The sequence below is a fragment of the Xenopus laevis genome, chromosome 7L (assembly GCF_017654675.1).
Source record: "Xenopus laevis strain J_2021 chromosome 7L, Xenopus_laevis_v10.1, whole genome shotgun sequence".
NCBI lineage: Eukaryota > Metazoa > Chordata > Amphibia > Anura > Pipidae > Xenopus > Xenopus laevis.
The window spans coordinates 31,454,969-31,470,972 of NC_054383.1; the positions used below are offsets into that span (position 1 = coordinate 31,454,969).

The 16,004-nt window shown below is 40.9% G+C and overlaps 2 protein-coding genes across 2 annotated transcripts; both read right to left on the reverse strand.

Annotated features, from left to right (window-relative positions):
• Nucleotides 1–1,827: 1,827 nt before the first annotated feature.
• On the reverse strand, nucleotides 1,828–9,647 carry LOC121395366 (mitoferrin-2-like). The gene is made up of 3 exons (XM_041568736.1): nucleotides 8,632–9,647; nucleotides 4,799–4,855; nucleotides 1,828–4,036 (listed from the first exon to the last, which is right to left on the reverse strand). The coding sequence occupies exons 1-3, from the start codon at nucleotides 8,714–8,716 to the stop codon at nucleotides 3,528–3,530; spliced, it is 651 nt and encodes a 216-aa protein (XP_041424670.1). The 5' UTR covers nucleotides 8,717–9,647; the 3' UTR covers nucleotides 1,828–3,527.
• Nucleotides 6,759–15,309, reverse strand: slc25a28.L (solute carrier family 25 member 28 L homeolog). The gene is given in 2 exon segments (NM_001094037.1): nucleotides 6,759–9,901; nucleotides 14,930–15,309. Coding segments are annotated over 2 exon segments (561 nt in total). The 5' UTR covers nucleotides 15,236–15,309; the 3' UTR covers nucleotides 6,759–9,646.
• Between the last annotated feature and the right edge of the window lie 695 nt (nucleotides 15,310–16,004).

A 16,004-nucleotide genomic window follows, 5' to 3' on the forward strand; every position in this document is an offset into this window, starting at 1 on the left:
ATGGAAGTCGCATATTTGTAACCCAGGGACTCCCCCTTATAGTTTTGCACTTTTCCTCTCAGGGGACTTATTTTTTAAAGAAAATAAAGTTAGGAATGGATGGGATCTGCTGTTCATAAAATACTAATTCACAGGCTCTAATAGCAGTCAGCACCAATATACCAGCCTTCACACACACACACAAAAAGTATGGAATGATCGCTCTTTCAAGCAGTAACTCAAAAACGAGACTCTAATACTGGCCTGTAGTACATGTGCCATTAATACTATTAAGAAAAGTGAGTGAGAATTAAAGAGCAAGATGCAGGAGTAAATGATACATCACACCATTCATTTCAATATGAAGTTGAGTGTGGCTGAATTTTCAAGTCAAGTGCCTGGGGCCTATCGGGTTTTTCCCCCAGTGTCCCGCCGGCCCAGTCCGACCCGGAGTGTAACAATCAAACCGGCTTCATCTGTAAAATCCATCAATCAACCTTTTGATATAGGAAAGTAATTCACCAGAAGCCAGACAGACACCCACAATCTCTGAACTTTCCACTTCAACCTTTTTGTTGTTAAAATCCCGAAACTCAAGTCTCAGGGACACATTTATCAAAAGTTTGAGGATTCCTGTCTAATGCACTCTTATCAGAGTTTCTCCTTGATTTATCATGAATGGTCAGTCAATGTCTGGACAATCCCAAAATGGTTTTCGAGATTTATGACTAAGGGTACAACTACACAGGCGATTTCCCCCCGATTGTGCCGGCCCAGACGCGCCAAAACGCACGCAGGAGGTCGGATGCTACGGAAAACAAGGTAAGAAATACAAATGTCAGATGGTGTCGCAGAGTTCATTCGACGCGGCTCTTGGATGCAGACGAAGCATGCATCGTCTGCATCCAGCAGTCATGTAGCGTCGGACGAAGGCTGCGACACCATCCGACGTTGCTATAGCTTACCTTGTTATCCGACTTGACACCTGCGTTTTGGCGCAGCGCTTCGGAGCCGGCATAATCGTGGGGAATAGTCTGTGTAATTCTACCCTAACTCTAATCTGAGGTTTCATCTAGCCAGCACAGATCGACCCAGACAAAACTGAAAACAATAGGAATTGGCTAATCATATTTTGAAAATTGGAAATTTTTTTCACAAAACTCCAAATGTCCACATTTATTCGAGTTGTCATCTGCCTCCTCAAATGTCTGGAAAGTGCATAGAATGCTTGGATTTGATACAATTATCACAAATGTTTGAGGATAATTTTTTGGTTTGAAATTCACGCATGAAAATATTTCTTAAAGGGGCAGTTAACCTTAAAATTAACTTTTAGCATGACATAGATGGTGCTATTCTGAGACAATTTACAGTGACTATTTTTTGTGCGCTTTTTTTTTTTTTGAATTAGGTAGATTTTTATTCAGTACCTCTGTATTTTAGGAAATTCAAGATACTGTAAGCATATGGATGATGTGAAAGACATGATTTTTGATAAATGACCCTGATTTACATAGAATTATACAGCAGGCAGAATTATTATTGGATTTCTTGAATCAAATACCAGTTTAAACCATGCTATCATTCTGTTAGCCTTCATTGCATCTAAGTGATCGGATACAACTCATGTTATGTGTATTCCTAAATCCCTTTCTATTAGCAATTTACCTAGCAATACAATAACTCTGCTTCTTACATATGACCCATGTGTAAGAGATCTCTGCAATGGCACTTGGTTCTCTTGCTATATACATCCCCTCCCTAAACCTATATATGCAATTGTCTTTTGCCTATATACCTGCAAACAATCCCTCACATTAGAAAAATAAAAATACCAGAGAGGAAAAGTCACTTCCCAGTCTTTATTTCCACCCAATTGGCCTTCAAAGAAGGGAGCATAAATTTGGAAACACAGATGAAGAGAAAGGTAAGTTTGGAGATGATGGCAAGTGCAGACACCCATAGCAATTAGTGCCTCTCTATGAAATCAGGTATGTGGACCAGGAGCTTACAGGTTTAGACTTGAGTTAACCACTAGAACAGAAAGAAGCAGTTAAACGTCAAGAGTACATTCAGAAACATGGGTCCAGACTCGACTGCATCTGATTTGGAAAGAAGAGAATTGACATTTTAGCTGTGAACTGAATTTACAACAGGAGCAGAGGGGCATTAAAAAAAAAAGGATGGTCACAGATCAAGTTTCAGCCCATCAATTAAAAAAAGATATTTGACTTGCAAAAAAAACCCGCAACAGGCTCATTACTCTTGCTTAAAGCTACCGGTGTGTTTGGGTAAATTCTTTTTGTAGATGATTTCACAAATTCAAAAACTTCCTCAGATGAGCAAATAATGGGTGTGCAATATCTGCACAATTATCCGACTCATTTTAAAACAAAACAAGGCACTGATGTAGGCAAATCAGAGCAAAGGCCAGCAGGTTTACAAGCAAACACATCAGTTTGGATTGCATGCTTCATATACATTTCAATACAAATTTGGCTACTGTAGAACAAACAATTCCACTTTCCAGACTTTATTTTCCTTCACCAAATTTTCGCTTCATGGTCCACATACTTTTAAGAAACCTTCTCATCAAGATAACACAAATGCCTTTAAGGGTCAGACAGGTCCCCCTCATGTAGAACTTTAGCAGCAGTTTTGCATTTTCTCTTTCTGATACATGTTTGGGTTCTGCATATTAGAAGTACTGAAAGCAAATATAAGAAGCCTTAGTAAATAAGACGTAGAAGTGGTATGGGTCAAAAATATATATTATTCCCCAACCTATTTCTTAGGATTAAGAAACAAATATGTCCCCAGCCACCAACGTGGTGTAAGTGCTTTAAGCATGTGCGTGCTGACAACGGCCTAAATGTTTCATGTCTTAGGACAAACTACCAATAGGCTTTGGTACTGTTAGAGAACAATGGTAAACATCGGAGAGTGGGTAAGCGTAGGGAACATTGGACTTCCAAGGGTCCCTTTTGAAAATTACAGTAACAGTTAAACCTTTTAAAGCAGAAGCACAAAGGAAATACAGCACAGAAAGAGAGAGCTATACTCCAGTCAAACCTAAATGTCCAGCCATGCCCATTAGGTGGTAAACAGTGCATCTGGTACCCTGTATCCATTACTGCCCATTTAGCCCACAAAATTGCAAACTTCAGTTTAAAATCACCAGCAATATAATATTACATTACAAATTAAAGCCACTGACCTAAAGGCAAGGCAGTAACTGTGTGCAGACAGGCTGTATGTGTAAATAACCAAGCTTCGAAAAGATGCCAATTAAATAAAGCTTTGGAACGGTAGTAGTGCTTAATCTAGATTTTAACCCATTGGGATGCGGATGTTCTAAGGACTTCCTGATATGTGAATGGCACACTTTCCTTTGTTCTATAAACCAGAGAGGCCCCAGCAGAACAAGCAATAGATCCCACGCTTAGAACATATACATTAAAACATTAAAAGAAAGGAAAGTTGCAGGCTGGAACAAGTTGTTAACTATGCCTGGAGGGTCTCTATAGGGCGTGCTATGGTAGCTGGCATCAGTGCCCAGCCCTCCTTTTCTCCTGTTGTTTAGTGATGATGTATTTGAAGAACTCGTACACAGACCATGCAATGGCTGTGGAGGGCATCTGATAGATTACCCTGGCCTGAACCCCTCGGAAGTAGGCAGTAATCCCGCCCACTTGGTAAACCGTCCTGAAGGCATTAGCCATGCCTGTTATGTTAGAGGAATTCAAAGCCAGAGATTCCTGTGTGTTGAGCAAGGTCTTGCAGACATCCAGTGGAGTAGTGACAGCAGCAGCCACAGCTCCTGCGCAGGCTCCAGAGAGCATGTGGGACGTTGGGTTGTATTGTCTGTGAGGATTTAGGTGCTCCTGCAGGAACTCGTAGGTCATGAAGTGGATGGCCTGGAAGGGTATATTCATAGTCAGTTGAGTTGTGTAGCTTCTGTAAAAGGCACCAGCACCCTCAGTTCGCCACACCGCCCTCATACAGTCTGTCACTTTGCGATAGGGTGAATTGTACATCTGCATCCTCTGCTTTATCACTTTTGTGGAGCGTAATCATTGCAAATGAACATGATGTTGGCCAAAGCCACATGTAGGGAAGAAAAAAAAAAAAAAAAGAGAAAAAAAAACAGTTAATCATTTTAATATGACTCAAACCCCCTTAAATGAAACTAGGGACTCCCCAGTGTCCCAGGTTTGAGTGCAACAACCTCTCGTTATTCTGTTTAGAAAGTCGGTAGCTACAAGAAAACGCTGGTGATAGTTTTCTGTACAGAAAAGTATTGCTGCGATCAGTCACGCATATGCTGAGCAGCCACTCTCTATCCTGTCATTTAGGTACAGCATCTAGTTTTTATTTTTCTAAAACCTAAATCACTTCTCAACTTCTAATTACTGCTTCTTCTACACTTTGAAGTAAATAGGGAAGGAGGTGCTGGTGAACAACACACTCTCAACAGTCTCTTGCTCAGCACACTACTCTCCAGTCATTGATTCAGTCTCCATGGGCAGAGTCAAACTGCTAGAGGGGTCATTGTGCCTCTTAGCCGCTTAGGAGACCTAATGAATGCTCAAATTGCAGTCCTGTTTTACTTTGAAGCAGCCATGCTAGTTTTATTCAAGGGTCAAGTGTGACTGAAAGCTCTTCATTATCTGTTCCCAACTATACTTGCACTTTAGCACTTTAACATATTCCATACAGTTTTCTAGTCTTTATTGTGAACATGTGGATTTACGGAATTATGAATGGTTGTAGCATTAAGTATGAATCAGTGGAAGCGTTTGAGTTATAACTCCCTCACCTTCAGCAGGATTCATAGCTGCATCATGTAACAGTGTTGCAAAACACCCAGCTGCCCCTGGAAAAGAGAAACAGTCAGTAATATTGTGATTATTGTATATTAAATACAAACGCATTGAACTGCTGGTGCAGACTTAAACCTGGCCAGTGTTGTACAATGCTATATAAGAACTTTCACTTTGTGCTGCCCAGTGTGCTATGCTGTACATTCGTTTGATGGCAGATTCAGGATCAATACTTTCTTGGAGGTTTACAGTGGGCCAAGCATATTTCCCAAAAACTATACACAGAAAGGGGCACCATGATTTACATACACCAAGGGGTTATTTATCAAAGGTTGAGTTTGTGAGGTTTTTTCTACCTCAAATACTTACAACTCGAATGTTTGCTTATTTATGAAAAAAAACTAAAATTTATAGAGTTTAAGCACAAACCGCCGTAAACAAACTAAAATCATGAAAGCAAAGAACATCTTCAAAGGGTTAAAGGGACCTCTGCTATTGGCTTTTACATGACCATGACCGGTTTTAGCTGGAGTGTTTTCAGATTTAGGCTAAGGCCACACTAGGCGATAGCGCGGCGATTTGACTCGCGGCGACTTTTCGCCGCGACTTTTAAGCCGCAATCGCTGGGGAAACTTTTGCGCTGGCGTCTATGGGGAATCGCCAGCGTAAAAACACACGCGGCGATCTTTTTTCTATTGTCGCTCGAAATCGCCTAGCGAGGCAATTTCGAGCGACAGTAGAGAAAAGATCGCCGCGTGTGTTTTTACGCTGGCGATTTTTCGCGATTCCCCATAGACGCCAGCGCAAAAGTCGCCGCGAGTCAAATCGCGGCGCTATCGCCTAGTGTGGCCTTAGCCTAAGGCTTTTGCAGCTTTGGGGCATAATAAATCTCAAAAATTCAAGTTTTTAGTGAAAATACTATCGAAAAACAAGTGTGAAGTAGTCATTATTACAAGTTAGTGCTTTGCTTACTAAACAGCACAACTCATTTTACAAGTACAAGCTACTATATGCTTGTTTGGATGCAGTAAATTCTGTATAGCTGGATTATGTATATAATTGCAGCGTGCAAATATATATCTGGCATCAAAGGAGGATCAAGGCATTGTTATAACAGCACAAAGCACTAATATAAAAACAGTAAATATTTCAAGCAGAAGTTTCAACTTCAGCCCCCCAGATGCAGCAAACTATAACTCCCATTGCACTAAGCCAGTCAATGGATGATTGAAAGAGACATGCAATGCAATCTACTCTTACATACCTACTTTTCTAAACAGAAGCCAAATTCACATGGGAAAGATGCAGGAGTTACTATGAGCTACTATGCAAACCATATGCAGCACTGAAATGGCTACCAACATGTTTTTGTTTTATTCAGATAATTCTGGATCTTAAAGGAATAGTAACACCAAAAAACTAAAGTGTTTTAAAGTAATGACAATATAATGTAGTTTTGCCCTGCACTGATAAAACTGGTGTGTTTGCTTGATAAACACTACTATAGTTTATATAACGGAGCTGATGCGTAGACATGAGGGCAGCCATACAAGCACATGATAAACAGTAGATAACAGAAATTCTGAAGAATTACATTATATACTACAGAGCATATCTTATCTGCTGTGCATCCTGGGCCTTTTCTCCTTTTTCAGCTTTGAATGGCTGCCCTCATAGCTACACAAAAGCTTGTTTATATAGAATTTCTGGAGCAAAAACACAAGTGTTACCAGTGCAACACGATGGTACATTATTTTGTCATTACTTTAAAATATTCATTTTTTGCTACTGTTCGTTTAAGCCTTAAAGTTCCATATATCTCACACACCTTCAATATGCTTAAGCACCGGGATGTGTTTTGTACTGCACCCAAAGTAGCATGATAGTGTGACTGTTAGGTCAGGGGCACAATAGGTGGATTGTCTGCTTTCCTAGGCTTACCCTATACTTTATTTATTTTTTTTTTTAAGAGGAGGAGGAGGAAAGTGGATGTGCTCTTAACCACACACCCCCATTGACAGGCTGGCATCAGTCTGTAGGGAACTTTATAGAGTGGTGGTTGGTTCGAAAATTCTTACATTTACGTTTTTATGCACATCTCCACTTTGTTTAGCTCCCCACAGACTAAAGAATAGCATTAAAAAACAAAACAAAAGTGCTGTACACACAGGCTCCAAAATCTTAGCCTGATGCAGTTTAAGTGCCCAAAGGTGTAGTAACCCAGCTATTGACATGCACTACTTGTTGATTGGTTGATATATGATTAGACCTATAAAAAATTCCTGCACAGTTTACTACAATAAATTGTAAACATAAAATTTAAACTAAACCAACTGTCTGTGGCTTGTCTGTATTCTTGCACCCTCCACAATTCTTCATTCAAATGCCAGACTTCTAGAAGTGACTAGGAACCAAGTTTATAGGGAACAGAAACACTCCAGTAAGACTTATTTAAAGTAAAATTGCTCCAAGAAAAGTTTGAGCACTTTTGCAAAGCAGTTAAAAAAAAAAAGATCTAAATAAGCTCAAAAGCCCATTTTCAGCTCTTTAGTTCAGATGCTGCTCTACATAGAGAAGAGGGAGGAACTGCAAGATAACATAGGCAAGTTTTCTTTACAGAAAAAGGGATAAACACAAGGAATAGCCTTCCTTTAGATGGGGGTCAGAATTGAAGCTTGCCATAGTTGTGGGTACAGCCACATTTTTTTTGTAGCCAATTATACCATACTGCCCAATCTTATATGGCCAGTCAGGGGACTGTCTGATTCACTAATCCCATGATCCTATTAGATTGAGGATTATTGTGGAAGACTTGGCTGTTGGCTAAACGTGAAGTAAAAAGGAGCCGCAACTCTGTGGCTCCTGTTCACTTCCTGCTGCTCAGATCATTCAGGTTGTCCTGAGTTGAATGGCTATGGCTCCATGAACAGTAACCTGTGGGCCACTTTAAATATAGCACAGATAACGATACAAGAAGAATGAAGTACTTAATGAGCAGACTAAACAGACCAACAGGTTCTTTTCTGTAATCATATTACGGTTTTATGAGTGAGCGCCGAGTTGTGTCTGTGATCCAACATGGACCCGATGCTCACTCACCTGGGAACAACTTGACCAATTTTAATCATGCTGGAGAAATCATGCACACTTTAAATTCCAAATGGAAGTGTTCTACCAAGACAATGGGGGTATATTTATCAAAGAGTGAAGTTAAAGATCACCACAAGAGTGAAATTCCGCCACTCTGCATTCATTTCTATGGGTTTTGAAAGGTGTTCTATCAAACCATTCACTTTCACCCTTCGATAAATACTCTTAAATCCCATAAAAATGAATAGAGAGTGGCGGAATTCCACTCTAGTAAGATCTAGAGTACTGTGGCGATCTTTGAAAAATATACACCATTGTCTTCGATACAATACTACAAATGTTATCTAGCTGCTCTTTGCTATTCCAGGTCTCCTAGACTAATTTGCTTTGAAGAATGAACTACAATGGTTCAGATGCCCAGTGGAAGGCCAGTAAAGTTAAACTATCAATATGGGCCAGTATATAGTTTCATAAACACCTATACTCTCAAACTAGTGGATGCAGGATACAATTGCCTGTTTGCATACTGGACCAAAAAGATCAATAACTGTGCAGTAGACGTAGTCTAAACTACAAACAATGCATACTGACTGGGTCGAAGTCAACTGTGCTCTTACTCTCTAAGTGGTCTCTAGCATGAAACCCATAGCACTAAACATGACCAATTCATCCTGCAACATTTAAACTAGAAACACAAATCAACAGTAGATGTCTTGGAATTGGCAAAGAAAGAAATCACTCAGCCCAGTAGACACTGCTTCCATTTTAGCTGCCCTTCTATTTTGATTTCCAGAGATCCAATGCTGGCATAGAGCTGCGTGCATAGGAACAGTCTGACTGACGACATGTGTCTGGAACACGAATCAAGTCTGTGTTGAAAGGTTAGGTGCGGTTTCTACGTAACACCAATGCCCAGACAGTGTAAAGTCTAATGTTTTGCAGAGGCATGTGCCTAACTGTGCAACCTGAGCCTCCGCCAGTCCATCATCATAATTCTATCAACTGGCACTATTACAGTCTAGTCATATGCAGCTCCTGTGATCACTGTTCAGCAGCAAAGATTTTTTTTTTTGTGCAAAACAAGAGGGGTGAATGCTGATACATTGGAATGTATTTGCTTTCAAGAAAAAATGTCATTGATAAGGACGTAAACTTGCTGCAGGCATCCTTAGAAAACAAGGCTTCTATAGCACACCCTCTCTCAGCAGTCTTATGAGTGCCACCGCCTCCAATAAGTGAAACCTTTAAACCCTTCAAGTCACTTGGAGTCAGGGTTCCAAATAACGTCCACTTAAAATTCAGCAGGGTGTTAGTAAAGTGAAGGCACTGGCAGACGGGAGTGTGTGTTTTTGTGTGCCCAACATTGTTAGACTTATACTGTGGTTAAACACTCAAATACTCATTAAAAAATAACATGGGGAAATGAGAATCTTCTACCCAATTATGTGTCAGTTTAGATGGTAGTGCTTTTTACGTGCAAACCTGATATAGAATTTTGCACACAAACATCTATAATGCAGTCAGTGTAAGTAAAGGGACTGTATGTGTATTAAATGTTTTAGGCAGTACAGGACCACAGTAATGCTCTTAAGGAGTCAGCCATAATCGCAGGCCACTAAGAGGATGTGATGTATGCTAGCGTGACAGTTAGTTTATTTTATGCCAAGATGCCTAAAAAAGGACACTGGTCAGAAATGTCTCAGCAAGAGACTTATGTTACAAAAAAAAAAAAAAAGAAAAAATAATATGAGGAGTTATGCAGGACAGGAATTGTCAATACCATTAGCAACATGGCAATTGCCCCCAGGGTGGATAATGTCACTCAATGTCTTTTTTAACTTTTCATAGCAGGCAAAGTAGAGAGCGTGGGCAGGGCCTGCGCCTGTTGCAGTAACATTCAGTCCTCTCAATGGTCTCCAGAAGCCTTCCGTTCGTACTATTTTAGAAAGGGCGTCCATTACATTTCGATAACGGGCAGCAGGATCTGGCTGAAGACTTTGCATGCGGGTCTAGAACAAAAGAAAACACTGTTAAGAGAGACAGGCCTTTAAACAATTTTGCTTATAGGTGCACAGCCACAGTATGCATGTGTCTTGATTCTCTCCATGTATAGCCAGCTTAAAGTATACAAGAAAACAATAAACTTGAAAAGGGTGAACATGTGATTCGGGGGGAGATCTCCAGTCTAATTACAAGATTGTTGGTCGACCTGTGGTTCCCCCCTTTTGGATGACTGTTTGTGTGTTCACATCATAAAATCAGGCAGACTCATTTATAATTATTAACACATATCTAAAGTTTGTAGCTATTAAAATGTTATTTTTATTCTAAAAAACAAAATTATCCAAACAAAGACTGACTTATTAGACACAGTTATAGGACAGCCATTATGAAATCAAATACCAATGCCATCTTAAAGCCATGTACCTTGGTTATTCAGAATGTAATTATTGTTTAGTTTTTTTTGTTTCCATAATTTTCAGCTTATCATGACTGAAGCATTTCAGTTCAGTCCCCACAACCACCAAACCATCTACCCATGTACAGATTAGTCTGAGGATCCTGTAAGTGCTTCACTAGTAGACATTCATGATAATGCCAAGGATTTGTCTCTGAAAAAAGAGAACCAAAGTATTTCAATGACAAATTGCTTAATGCTGTAATTATAACATCCTGGCTTACTGGAATCTCAGGCTGGCAGTCTGTCTGTAAGATGGCGTCTCAAGTACACTACACCCACATTAGTGGAAATACTAAGCCTGTCATCCCAGTTTACGAAATTGAATCAAAACCATGCTGGTACAACTCCTGACTGCCAACCTAAAAACTAGAAGAAATTTCTAAAACCACGCCTAGGGTGATTGGGGAAAGCGATTTTTCACAAGTGTAGCTACAGTTACATTAAGGGGTGGTTCACCTTATGTTAACTCTTACTATGTTTTGAAGCAACAGTTCAATTGGTCCTTTACTTTTTATAGTTCTTTAATTATTTACCTTTTCTTTGCAGCTTTCAAATGGAAATGGATCTTTAAAAAACTTCTCTGTAAGGCTACAAATTTATCGTTATACAGTTATGGGATCCGTTCTTTGGAAACCTGTTATCCAGAATGCTCTGAACTACGGACAAGCGGTCTCTCTGACTGCATTTTATCCAAATAATCCCAATCTTTAAAAAAAAAAAAACAACCTTTCCTTTTTCTCTGTAATAATAATACAGTACCCTGTTCTTGATCCCAACCAAGATATAATTAATCCTTATTGAAAGCAAAACCAGCCTATTGGGTTTATTAAATGTTTACATGATTTTTTAGTAGACTTAAGGTATGAAGATCCAAATTACGGGAAGATCCATTATCAGGAAAACCCCAGGTCCCGAGCATTCTGGATAACAGATCCCATACCTGCAGCTACTTTATATTACTCATCTTTCTATAGAGGGCCTTTCCTTTTCATATTCCAGCCTCTTGCTCAAATTGATGCATGGTTGCTAGGGTAATATAGACGCTAGCAACCAGACTGCTAAAATTGCAAACTGGAGCGCTGCTGTAAAATAAGCGAAAACTCAAACAACAAATATAAAAAAAATTAAAACCAATTGCAAATTGAATCAGAATATTACTCTCTACATCATACAGAAAGTTAATTTAAAGGTGAACAACACATTTAAATGATCCTATATGCTCTGTTAAAATACTGGAAATCATCTTAGGATTCCTCACATCCCAAGTGAAAAGCAGAAATAAGTGGGTCTTGTTTGACCACAATGGCTCTGGGGAACGGATGCTAGTAACATTTGCACAAGCACTGCAGCCTGCGAGCCACACACAAGTGCACACTGGATCAGACCACTTTGTGCATGCAAATAGCACAGTCGATAGTCACATGGATGATTGTAGCATCACAATGGCCCAAAATAATGCAGACCGCCAACAGATTTATGATTTAACCTTATTGATGAAATCAGGCAAACTGGAAATTGTTAAGTGGAAACAAGATTGGGCAATGTATGCTGTCCTTGACAGGTCTTCACAGCATAGGATACTATCTCTGGCCTGGCAGCTGAACAAATGGATCAGTAGGTTGTTCCTGGGGTTTGCCGGCTCAGCTGCACAATCTGGCTATGAAGGCATGGTAAAGTCTAGAGTACGTGAGGCATTTTGACCAACACTGTAGTCATGCAGAGAACAACAGCAGTCACGGTTTGTTGAGTGATGTATGGAAAACAAGTTGCCAAAAACAGACGAGGCGACAGGTGGAACTCCATGCAAATGCCAAACAGAGCATTTCTGAAATGTCTGTCACCACGTCTGCCTCATACAGAGCATTCCCCATATAATTATATGCGAAGCAGTGAAAGGCAGACTGCATTAGTGGTCGAACCACCCAGTGTACTGTAAGCCTTAAAGGGGTTGTTCACCTTTAAATGAACTTTTAGTATCATATAGAGTGATATTCGGAGACAATTTGCAATTGGTTTTCATTATCAATGTTTTTTTTAGTTATATAGCTCTCCAGCAGCTCTCCAGTTTGCAGTTTCAGCCATCTGGTTGCTAGGGTCCAAATTACCCTAGCAACCATGCACGGATTTGAACAAGAGACTGGAATATGAATAGGAGAGGACGTATTGATAAAAAAGTAGCAATAACAATACATTTGTAGCCTTACAGAGCATTTGTTTTTGGATGGGGTCAGTGATCCCAGTCTGAAAACTGGAAAGAGTCAGAGGAAGAAGGCAAATAAGCTATGAGGAATAAATAATGATGACCAATTGAAAAGTTGTTTAGAATCAGCCATTCTAGAACATGCTCAAAGCGATCTTAAAGGTGAACAACCCCTTTAAAGGAACAGTTCAGGGTAAAAATAAAGACTGGGTAAATAGATTGGAAGTTTCTAATAGTCAAAATGTACTCTATAAAGCAGAGGTGCCCAAACTTTTTGCAACGAGGGCCAGATTTGGTGAGGTGAAAATGTGTGGGGGCCGACCATTCAGCCCGACATTCTTTGAACCATTAACATTAAATTACAGGAATCGAGTAATCGTAGCAGTAATATTTGGGCACATTAGTGAAATGATCTGCCACTTGGTCTATACTGCTGCCTGTGTGCTGAAAGTGTTAGTAATAGACACAAACTGGCACATAGTGACTCGCCGCTCTCACATACTTCTACTAGTTTACTGTACTGGCACGTCAGTACGTCTATTGACACCTTCAGCCCTAAAGAAGTATGCGAAAACAGCGCGTCTCTACATGCCAGCAAGTGGCAGATTATTTCACTAATGTGCCTTAATATTACTGCTGTGAGATTCCTGATCGAACTGTGCTGGGGGGCCTCATTATTATTAATTTCAAAATACTACTGCTTACTTTGCAGCTCTCTAACTCCGAGTTAGTCAATGACTTAAAGAGGAGCCAAATGGGACATAACTGCTCAGTAAGTTTGCAATTGATCCTCAGCATTCAGCTCAGATTCAAAAATCACCAGTTATAACCCATGTGCCCCCCCCCCTCTCAAGTCACTGATTGGTTACTGCCTGGTAACCAATCAGTGGAAACAGAGAAAGCTGAAAAGCAGGATGTAGTGTTCTGGCTATTATGTTAGACATCCAGTCACTCCAGCCTTTATACATTTTTGGCTAACAAACTATATTAGAAACTTTTTTTTTTTTTTATTTTGCACCACTTACAATTGTTCATTCAACTGGCTAACAAGGTGCATATCCGTAGTACATAAATACTTCCAGAATATTTAGGCAATATATAAAGCCTGATAACTCATTCAGGTTTGCGCCTGTTCAGAGGTAGTCATCTTCATTTTCGGTACTGTGCACACACCTTACTATTTATTGTTCAGTTAACTGGCTAACAAGGTGCATACAAGTACCAGTTGGGATTGCCACGCCAGCATACGCCTTTGCACGAGTGTACACACACAGATAGATAAATGAAAGATAGATAGATGATAGAAAATCGCCAGCTTTAGAAAAGGGCCACAGACAGTTTCCACGGGCCTTCAGGTTAACTTATAGTATGTTATAGAATGGCCAATTCTAAGCAACTTTTCAATTGGTCTTCATTATTATTATATTATAGTTTATGAATTATTTGCCTTCTCCTGACTCTTTCTAGCTTTCAAAAGGGGGCCACTGATCCCATCTAAAAACAAATCCCCTCTAAAGCTACACATGTATTGTTTTTACTACTTTTTATTACTAACCTTTGTGTTCCGACCCTCCCCTATAAATATTCCATATTCTCATTGGTTGCTAGGGTCCAAATTACCATAGCAGCCATGCATTCATGGCTGTCAGGGTAATTTGGACCCTAGCAACCAGATTGCCAACGCTGCAAACTGGAATTGTCCCTACATCATACTAAAAGTTAACTAACCCCTTTAAAACAATTTCGGGATAAAGCAAACTGTCGATAATTAAAGCAACAGTTGGTGATATAATGTCCAGCAGTTTCTGGGTACAGATCTACGCAATTTAATTTCCACAAAATAGCATCAGTCATTTGTGACTGCAATGATGTGAAATTTATATACTATATGATAAAGTGGCAGTTGCAAAAACTGGCAGTTAGGGAGGGAACACTAAGCTTTCCCAAGCCATCCACATCAATAGGAATGGGAAGTGACTGCTGAATAAAAACACAGGCTGCCAAAAATGAATGAAGCTGCTGGACAGACAGGTTGAGTCAGTGAGTGCAGATCCACTGAGGGACTGACGCTTGCTACTCCTTGCAGTTGTACAAAACATATACAGTTTAGGAATTCCTACGCTCCTGGCTTTTATGAGGCACAGAGGTTGCAACTACCTGTGAATGTAGGAAGCCCAATATGTGTGAATGTAAGAAGTACAACGTCTGGGATTCCCTACGTTTGAAGTATGAAGCAGAGAAGACGGGAGTGACTAATAATCTGTGAATGAACGAGGCGCATAGATTAAAAACTACTTATATTTGGACAAGTGGGCCCCATGCTCGCAGCCCCCCGTGTCATTGAGATTTGGTACGTCCCGCTGCGACCGCTCTCACCTTGACACAGTCTACAGGGTACATAAGGCAATGCTCCATGACCCCGGCCACGGCCCCCGCTAACATGTGCGCAGTTACATTAGATCCTTCCGGCAGCGCTTCGTACTCGGGGTCGTTGTCAGAGGTCAACTCTAGGATGCGGCTGCTGCTCGTAGACTCGAAAGCTAATGTCCCCCCGGAGCCACCGTCAGATTCAAGCACGCCGGGCCCGGCTGTTGCCCAACCGCGCCGGACCCAAGCACCCAACACTCGCCCAGGATCCCCGGCAGCGGCGGTCCGTTCTTTTAGCACGGCCTCCAACTCCATCTTGCACTGCCCGGGCTGCTCACGGCCACCTATCCGGGCCCCTGAGCGCCGCTGCCGGATTCGAGGTTGACCAGACACCGCCGTGGTGGAGCAACCTCGCGGCCTGACAACACGCCCATCCAGCACCCATTGGACAGCTAGGCGGGGCCTGTTGCATAATCACTTTGCCGATTGGCTACTGGCACTGCTATTCAATATTTAGAGAGCCCGACAGGACGTCTCACTGTCCTTTGGCGCTTTCCTTTTTTATTGCGCTCAGATTGGTTTGGGTAGGTAGGCGGGTCGAAGTTTGATTGGCTTTTGCTGAGCTGCACCTCCGCTTTTATTTCATAATCCTTACGGAGCTTTTCAGGGAGTTTGCATTTGCAATGTCGCGTGGAGGAGGCCAATTGACAGACAGGCGGTGAGGCCTAGTTGTGCGCATGTCATGGGCAAGGCCCAATGGCCCATAGTAGACAGATCAAGGTCAGAGGGCACCATGCTTAGCTGACACCTGTTGATAAACAGAAATAAGCGCTATTAAGTGCTCAGAACTGGATAATGACCTTCCAAATAAAATGGGGTTAGCAAAAAGCTTGCTGCTGCTGCTGCTTGGATATTCAATTCAAATCCTGTTTTACAAGAGCCCTGTGAGACTTTCCCTGAACGCTGCAAAAGAATGTGATCAAGTGAAGATCCATTGAAATGTGATCATGTATATGAGTTTGTATGCCTGGATGTTTATTTATCAAGCAGCATACCTGCCTTCCTACATTTTGACCTTTCTTAC

What these genes read in the sequence shown, in the direction of transcription:
- LOC121395366 (XM_041568736.1), bottom strand. Translation starts at nt 8,716, where the DNA reads ATGCACGCAGCTCTATGCCAGCATTGGATCTCTGGAAATCAAAATAGA. An exon ending in AGCAGTGTCTACTGGGCTGA is followed by an intron (nt 4,856 to 8,631) that starts GTGATTTCTTTC and finishes TCTCTTTTCCAG; the next exon opens with GGGCAGCTGGGTGTTTTGCA. An exon ending in AGCTATGAATCCTGCTGAAG is followed by an intron (nt 4,037 to 4,798) that starts GTGAGGGAGTTA and finishes GCTCCACAAAAG; the next exon opens with TGATAAAGCAGAGGATGCAG.